General features: G+C 40.6%; 1 protein-coding gene across 2 annotated transcripts in view; it reads right to left on the minus strand.

Annotated features, from left to right (window-relative positions):
* ZFAT (zinc finger and AT-hook domain containing) overlaps positions 1-9028 on the minus strand; it is a 206797-nt gene that overhangs the window by 48698 nt on the left and 149071 nt on the right. For both annotated transcript variants that reach the window (XM_019528196.1, XM_019528195.1), the window contains exon 11: positions 4830-4918. In XM_019528196.1, coding sequence (XP_019383741.1) covers positions 4830-4918 — 89 coding nt within the window. The remainder of the gene's footprint in view (positions 1-4829; positions 4919-9028) is intronic.

The raw sequence follows: 9028 nt of genomic DNA on the forward strand, positions 1-9028 counted from the left end.
GAGTGTTGGCAACATTAGGAGCCCTACTGTAGCAAAGCTGCTGCAGGCGTTTGCAAAAAGCCAAGGTGATTCAATTCTCTCTGAAAAAGGTTACGTGATACTGTTGTACCACAAGCAATCTCTTTATGCTAACAGCCCCCCAGTACTGCAAATTCTCACAGGTCTGAATTAGTTGAGAATGTTTTGATTCTCTTAACGTAGGAAAGACCAGAAAGAGACAGATGGCTGTAGTATAACTGGCTGCTACCTATGACGAATGATGTAGAAATCTTGATCTGCAAGAAATGGTATCAGAAATATCTGCAAGCTTGACTCTTCACCAGGCTGCACTGTTTCCTTTTTGAAAGCAGACATGTAAACTATGGAAGAATAATTCTAATCAATTTGTAGATTTGACTTCTTTATAAGAGATTTTAACAAGCTTAGAAAACTCCTTTGAGACAATCATGACACATACACATTGACTACTTAAAAACTGCTGTCAACTTGAAATTCAATACATCAAAAAATGAGTTAAAGATGCTTTAAGGCATCACATTTTCAGCTTTGCATTTGTCCAATTGCTTAGGTGTTATAATTGGATTTTCTTGTTATTTAAAAGACTTTCTGCTCTTTGCTTCCTGTGTGAAAGACACACACATGCAGCAGAAATAATCAACAACAGCACTGCAAATGGCCAGATTTAGGCAAACCCCAGCACCACATAGATCGCTACACTGGCGCCTGACTGACTACCTGCCAAACAAAGAGGACTGAATGCACAAAGGTGAAAAACTGAAAAGAGAGAGAAAGATATTTTCCTCTGATCTCTTCTATTATAGTAACCTTAAATAATACTTGTTACAACAGTAGGCATCCAGGTATTTGATATGGTAAATTTTGTTTTGTTTTTTGGTCTGTCTGTTTTGTCATCCACGTCTCTTTAAAGACTCCCATGAAGTGAACAATGCTTAAAAATCCTTTTTCTAAACACTTTTATATGATAAACATTTGTGGACCAGAAAATCCTGGAGGAGTTAGGAAACAGTATCACTGTTTCCTAAGTTTATAGAAGCTTTTGAAGTTTTCAAAAAGCCCAGACCACTGCTAATAAATTTGATTAGCATAACGGCTTTGCAGAAAGGAAACACTCTATACAATACATAAATAGTGCCCCTTGCAGATACCCCCAATACCCCTTAAAAGATGGAAAAACAACCAAACACAAAATGTGACAAACGTAAGGATCCACTTTTTATTTATTAAAAACAACATCTAATTGTATGTTTTATTTTGTCAGAGAAGTAGATGAAAACAGGAAAATAAATACTTCATTTACCTATTTGAAGTCTGGATGTATCCTACCATCATAAAATGGCCCAGCACTTAAGGCACACTAAATCACAATAAATCAATCTGCTCTAAAAGGTTTGGCATGAGAGTTTAAACTCTTTAGAAAGGACATTCAAGTAATTGATTTTCTCATTATTTTGCTAGCAAGTACAATATTTCCAAAGTGTGGAGGAATGAACAAATAGCCAGGCAATGTTTTACCTAAATGGCATTTCTTTTCTTTTGAAATGTTATAAATACTCTCTAATACACATTAAATAATGGAATGTTTTTTTTTTCCATCTAAAAATACCCCTCGGCTGTTCCCAAGGGAAATATTTTTAAATTATATTTGGTCTTTAAGAATAACAAAGAGTAGAGAAGGGGAAGGGAGGAAGGCGGGAAGCAATTTGCAAACAGGACAAAAAAAAGCCAAAATGGAGAGAAATCAAAATACTGCCCATTAGATAAGCTGACAGTGTAATACTGCACATTGGAAAGATCTAACACAAAGCAACACTTATACATGCAGTTTCTGCTTGGGCCTACAGGATCTTTTAAATGATTTTTAACCCTTTGCTCCAATGCAGCACTTGAGCAGTGCACCAGGGTCACCCTCAGCTGAAGGAATACAGCACTGTTACCATTATTGCAACTTTATTTTAACCTGTTCCTCTCCTGACTCTCTTCTTACTCATTTTCTGCTCTGTGCTAATGTGAGATACAGAATATCGGGCTAGCTGAACCTCATCTGACATGAAATGGCATGTTCCCTCATGTTCTCTCTCTTCTTCTCCTGGCCTGGACCATCCTCCCAGCCTCTTACAATACAGAGCAAATAAACATGGTGGAAATTTCAGAAAACCACCTTCCCCCCTACATCCCCCTCAGTGCACAACACTAAATAAAAAGGTACAGGGAATGCTGTCTAGATGATATGCTGGTGTATATACTAGAAATCCTTCAGGTTAGCATAGATCAGTTCATATCGGGCACATCTACATGAGACGTTAACTGCGCAGTAGCCTAATAACACTGCACAGCAGCACGTCACAGCACGGACCGTGCTAATATGCTGCTGCGCACTATTATCAGGCTACTGTGCAGTAGCGTCACTAACAAGGCATTCATTGATGCTACTGCACAATAACTCTGGTTAATGCGCATTTAATACTTAATTATACATGTACTAAATTAAATGTGCAGTCACCATTGTGCATTAATGAACATGTAGATGCGCCCACTGATTAGTATTTAAAAAAATGAAAGGAAGAAAAATACCTAATTACTCCCTTCTGTCCATGTCAGAGAGCCATGCTGGGTTGAGTAAGAGTAACTTTGATTTTCCTCTCCCCCTCCCACCATAAAAAGGTGGTTTAAAATGAACTGGGCAGAAGCAATTACTGCCTGCTACTTACTTGGCTGAATTATAGTTACCACTCATTGGGCATCAGGATAAAGCAAACAAAATTAACTCACTAATGGAGAATAAACTCCATCACCCCAATTCTTGCACTCTGCATATTTTCTAAGGCCAAGAATACCGACAACCATTTGAAATTCACCACCATCTCCTGGCTCAACTACTATCTCAAAAAGGCCTGGTGATTTAGAAATCAGACAGATGAGAATTAGGGTCCTTCTGTGCGCTACATTTATGCCGTGATTGAGATGTTAACTGCAGCATAAATGGCCAGGGTTCTAACACAAACATCCAATTTAAGGCACCATAAAGTGGCAAACCTGCAAGAAAAATGTTCCACATAAAATGTACAACATTTTTATGGTTGGTTTGCATGGATCCTTACATGGAATACATGGCATGTCCAGGGCTGCTCCAGGGCTGGTACTGACAGTCAGCTGATTATCAGACCCAGTACTGGCACAGCCATGGGTCTTGCCAGCACCCAGCTTTCAACGTGGTAGTGCAGGAGGAGCCCAGGATCAGGCTCCCAGGTTCCTCCTGCACCAGCAAGTAGAGAGGGCGTGACTAGGACCTGATCCCTGATCCCCAAATTGTGTCACATGTGGCATGGCAGGAGGCACTATTGTTGGGATTGGGGATCAGATCCCCTGGCGCCTTTAGTGAACATGTGCCAGGAGCCGTACAGACATACCACGTGCTTGCAACATCCTCACTTGCATTTTACACATACACAAACAATGGTCCCAACAGAAGTGGATGCATTCACTGACCACAAGTTCAGTAAAAAACTCTAACAAACCCTCTTCACAGAGCCAGTTGAGATTTCTTGAAGTTCTCTTAATAATTCATTGGCTACTCCTATTTCAGACTGACAGGAGGCATGAAAGGAGACAAAGGGCCACAAGAATTCAAATTCTATCCAGAGGTCTACCAGGATTGTATACCACAAGGGTTGCATTTTAAGTATTTTTGTCCCAAAATATGTTTTTCTAAATAATGAATACAAATCTCCCTTCAAATTTTCTTCCAGACCTTTGAAAGAAGTATTTGCAAACAAAAAGGCATCTATTACAAATAGCATAATTATTATATAGCAGATTAAGAGAGGTCTCTATTCTATAAAAAGCAACCAACTTCTCAAACTTATAACAGTCCTGCTGTGTGACAACTATAAAACGTAAGCTCATAGGAGCAGCCGTCAAAAATCAAAGCACTACATTTCTATCCAGCATAATAAATACTTGAAATACAGATAAGATGCAAAAGGAATAAAAATGATCTGATTAAGAAAAAATATATAATTATCTAAATATTACAACACTCTAGATGTCTTACTTTAAAATTTCAGTAAGACCAACATCAAAAATAAAACAAACTCTGATCTGAGGATTGTCTTAATCTCTGTTTTAGAAACAGTCAACACAATGTTGGCTATTATTGATAAAATAATGAATTTCCAGGTAAGGACAGGCAATGCATACAAATAATGATAAAACTTCTTTGTAGAATGGCTAAAAAGTTTACCCTTTATCAGGATAAACTGTTAAATTATGCTGAGCATTTTTTCAAAGATTAAATATTATTTTTTGCTGAAAATGAAAAGATATGTCATTTTTGTTCCTCAATTATAGAAATCTCTGTATTCATGGCATAAAATTTTACTACACTGAGAGCCAAGGTAAAACTTAGACTATAATATTAAGTTTTATTAAAATAAAATCTAAGAACCTCATTGGAATTTTAATGAGCTTTAAAACTTATCCCAAAATACTTTTTAGACAGGATTCATAGTCTCCTATTTCTTTTGAATTAAATTAACTTATCTTTTATATATATGCAGTGGCCACCTTGAAAAAGGCTTAAGGGAGACAGCAAACAATGCACGGAACTTTGCTTCTTTGAAAACATGAAGCATTTTCAACTCCATTCTTTATACAATAACTCTTGCTGATGGAGTGTCAACATTAAAAACATATAACATCATGGATTTATCATGAAAAATCATGTTACTTTCTCCTAAAACCCTCCTGTGAAGTTTGAAGACACCTCCATTCCTACAAAAGAACTAACCACGGCTTATCTGATTTCTTACCTTGAAGGATACATGTTGTTCCATGTGACGTAGGAGCTGCGGCTTTTGGGCTGCAGTGTAGTCACACACTGTACATTTAAACTGTTTTCCTAAAACAGGGAGAGAAAACCAAGTCAGGGAACTTGATTCTTCCATTCAAATACTCAAAGAGTTCATTGATATTTCTTAATTTAAGTTAGTTCACAGAAAAGCAGGGCTGGAAGGACCTCAGGAGATCATCTGGTCCAACAACCTGCTCAAGACAGATACATCGCTATCCAAACCATCCCACACAAGTGCTTATGCTTATCTAACCTATTCCTAAAACTAGATAAACAACCCTGTCACACAAGTGCAAAAGCACTTAGCCCAAGGTCACCTAGAACATCCTAACCTGCCACAGATAAAGCAGGGGGATGAGGGCACTCTTTAATGTCCTGCCACTGCACGATTGGTAAATACACTCAAAGGATTCAAGGAAGAATACTATGTCCCCCACCAGCTACAGAAAAAGGCAAAAATGTCCCATAGTCTGTACCAATGTAACCATGGGTTAAAGTCTTTCTTGACCCCAACTGTGGTGTTCGGTGTGATCCTGAGCAGAAGGGCAAGAACAGAAACTAACCAGGAAACTCTGGCACACGTCCGTCAGTCCCCCACCTTGGCTGCAGCCAACACCCAACGCTTCTAAGGAAGCTGAAAAAGACTCCTGACACTTGTAGCAACAGAAGGGGAGGTGGTGGTAGAAATTAGGGATGTGTGAAACGGGCCCTATTCAATTCTCATTCAGCCCAAATCAAGGACAGTGATTCAATTCGTTGATTCAGATCACCATCCCTGATTCGATGTGGCTGAATCCAAATCTGAAGATTTGATGCTGATTCGGAGAATTAGCGATTTGGCCATAGACGCAGCTTTAAATGTTTTTTCTACATACCTTGAGGCAGCAGGAGCGGCTCATGAATGCTGCGATGCTGGGGCAGATGGAACGTCCCACAGGAGGGAGTGTCCCACAGAAGTGCATGGGGCTTCCCAACGTGCTTGACAACAGACCTGGAAGTGGACCAGAAGCACTTCCGGTCCACTTCCAGGTCAGCCGGGGAGCCCCCCCCCGGCTCGGCGATCGTTTGCAGGGGGACCCTGGGTGCCCCCCCAAACCCAGGAGGCACCAGTCGCTGAGCTGGAGGAGGGGGTGTGAGGGGGACCCCCCATGCTTTCCCCGGCAGACTCAGAAGTGGACAGGAAGTGCTTCTGGTCTACTTCCAGGTCTGCTGCCGAGCATGCTGGGGAGCCCCCCATGCTTCTGTGGGACACTCCAACCACCCCACCACGACAGCATTTACAGGCCGCCTGCTACCTAGAGGTATGTGGAAAAAATATTTAAAGCTGTGTCTAGGTCCAAATCTCCGAATCTTGCTGAATCTCTCCAAATCGATTCGGAGGGTTCTGATTTAATTCAGAGATTAAAGGGTCCTCTGATTCAATTTGTTTTCAGAGATTCAGCCACTGAATCAGGCCGAATCTCCGCCGAATCGAATCAGGGACCGAAGTTTCATATGGCCCTAGTATGAAATTCCTTCCCTGTCCCGTGTAAACCAGCAAAACCCAGAAACAGGATAAACCAAACACCCTCCACTCTGCTCTGCAATCTGAGGACAGCAAACAACTCCATACAATGCATCTCCTTTCTATCATCCTTTCCCCTCCATAAACTTTGCTCAGAAATTTGCTCAGAAAAGTCTCAACTCCAGTATCCAAATAGTTGATAAATACATTGAACAGCACTATGCCTCCACGTGAAACCTCCTGCTGTTCTGACATGGATCTACTTACAATTGTTCTTTTCTGGTGGCTATTTTGTTGTCTATCCACCTTGTAGCAGTTTCATCTTGCTTGCTTTTCTCCAGTTCACTTATGAGAAGGTCATATGGGACTTTGTCAAAAGCTTAGCTGAAATCCAGATATATTATATCTACTATATTCCCTTAATCCTTCCAGCTAGTAATTTTGTCAAAAAACGAGATCAAATTTGTTTGTCACGATTTGTTCTCGACAAACCTATGCTGACTTCTTATGATCAGATTTTCCTCCTCCAGGTGCTTACAAATTAACTTTCTTATGATACGCTCCAGTAAATTCCTCGGCATTGAAGTTAGTCTAACTTACATGGTCCAGGTCCTCTTTTTGGCTTTTTTCTTTTTAAAGAGGCCCTGTGTTTGGCTCTTTTCCACTTCTCTCATACTTTGCACGTCTCCCACAACTTAGTAAAGACTACTGCCAAGAGCTCCAATATCTCCTGTGCCAGCTCCATCACTACCCTGGGATGCAGCCCTCCTGACTTGAATTCACTCATACCAATCAAAAGCTATTTCTATCATTATCTCAACATTCAGCTCGTCTCTTCCTTATCCAAGTACCCCTTATTAGCTGTAATGAGACCAGTAATAACAGAGTAAGAACATCCCAAGACAGTTAATTTATCTATTAGAATTTGTGATCAGATTCACAAAACTCTAGTGAAATAGGCCTGACTGGAATAGAAGCCTTTGACTGCCATCTTTAATTGGAAGAATTAAATAGTGGATATATACCTTGGGATAACCACTTCAAAGGGAAAACACTGTAGATCATTTTAAGTAGCCAATGAAAATCATTGCTTTCCAGAAATAGAGTTGCCAATCCTTCTTTGGTAGTAAGCAAACTAATCCTTAAAAGGCAGATGTTCAGGCATGTTTGCAGCTGTTTATCCCATCTCTACCCAAATGTTCTGATTCATGTAATGTTTTATTTTTGACATTCACTGGATTTATTTCTGGAATGCTCAAAAGTATTACAGCTGGTCTTCAATAACAATCTTTATTGGCATTTTTCCTTGGCATAGTTAAGTTTAAAATAATGACTTAAACCATCCTGAAAGATACTCTTTTAAAGGCTATATACCAAACAACCATTAGCAGCAAAATGTATTGTAAGATAAAATTCACCTGTCATGTAGTATTTGTTCCATGTAGTGCTATGGGGTTCTGGCTGTGACTAGGGCTGCTGGATAATACAATACTCTAATTAAATATTGTGAACGTGGTATTTTTATACCTTGCCTTCTCAATCTATACTCAAAAGACTGTACTCAACTGAGCTGAAAATTAGCATAGGTGGTGTGCAGGTATACTGGTAAAAGCCTAATTACAAAGAAGACTAGGACATGTTTTATAGGCAGAGTACTTCCTTGGGGATTTAGACAATAAAAACTTAAAGCAGAAATTATTGGGTGAACTTTCTTTTGTCCTGTGTTATGGAGGAAGTTGAGGATCAAAATTGTAGGGAAGGGGATACAAATAACTAATAACAAATGCTGAGTTAGCAATGCAAGATTATAGCCGGAGTCACAAGACTAAGTGTCCAAACATTGTAAAAGCCAACTGAACTAGCTCAAGACAGGTACAGACAGGTAAGATAGATATCCTGGAGGTTAAAGATTCCCTATTTTATTAGGGAATAATACACAAAAAGGAACTCTGGACCACAGGATAACCTATGGGTGACCCCCACCCAGGAGAGTGCCTGTGCAGCAGTGGAACAAAGTCTATATGCATGCAAAATATTATGCTAACCACTAATTATAATAGGCAAAACAACAACAAAGGTGGAGCAATGATATGCAGCGAAGGAAATGGTGATTTGCCAAAGCGGAACTCTTTAACCAATTCTTCACCTCCGTTTTCTTGTGCAGAGACTGGGACTTCCCTGCTGTGATGCCAGATGGACTCGAGGGGAACACCTCCAGACCTCAGGTCGGGGAGGACTGGGTTAGAGAGCTTCTGGAGGGGCTGGACATGTTCAAGTCAGCGGGTCCAGATGCTCTCCACCCCAGGGTGTTGAGGGAGCTAGCTGGGGTTATTACAGGGCCCTTGGCACGGCTTTACGAGCGCTCGTGGTGCGCGGGCCAGGTGCCAGATGACTGGAAGATAGCTAACGTGGTCCCCATTTTCAAAAAAGGGAAGCGAGAGGACCCGGGCAACAATAGGCCCGTCAGTCTTACCTCTATCCTTGGGAAACTCTTTGAGAAGATCCTCAAGGAGCACATCTGTGATGGGCCGGCTTCAGGGATGATGCTCAGGGGCAACCAGCACGGTTTCATTAGGGGCAGGTCATGTCAGACCAACCTGATTGCCTTTTATGATCAGGTCACAAAGGCAATGGATGCAGGTGTTGCCGTGGAC

Source organism: Gavialis gangeticus, unplaced genomic scaffold (genome assembly GCF_001723915.1).
Source record: "Gavialis gangeticus isolate Ggan-Ray unplaced genomic scaffold, GavGan_comp1, whole genome shotgun sequence".
NCBI lineage: Eukaryota > Metazoa > Chordata > Crocodylia > Gavialidae > Gavialis > Gavialis gangeticus.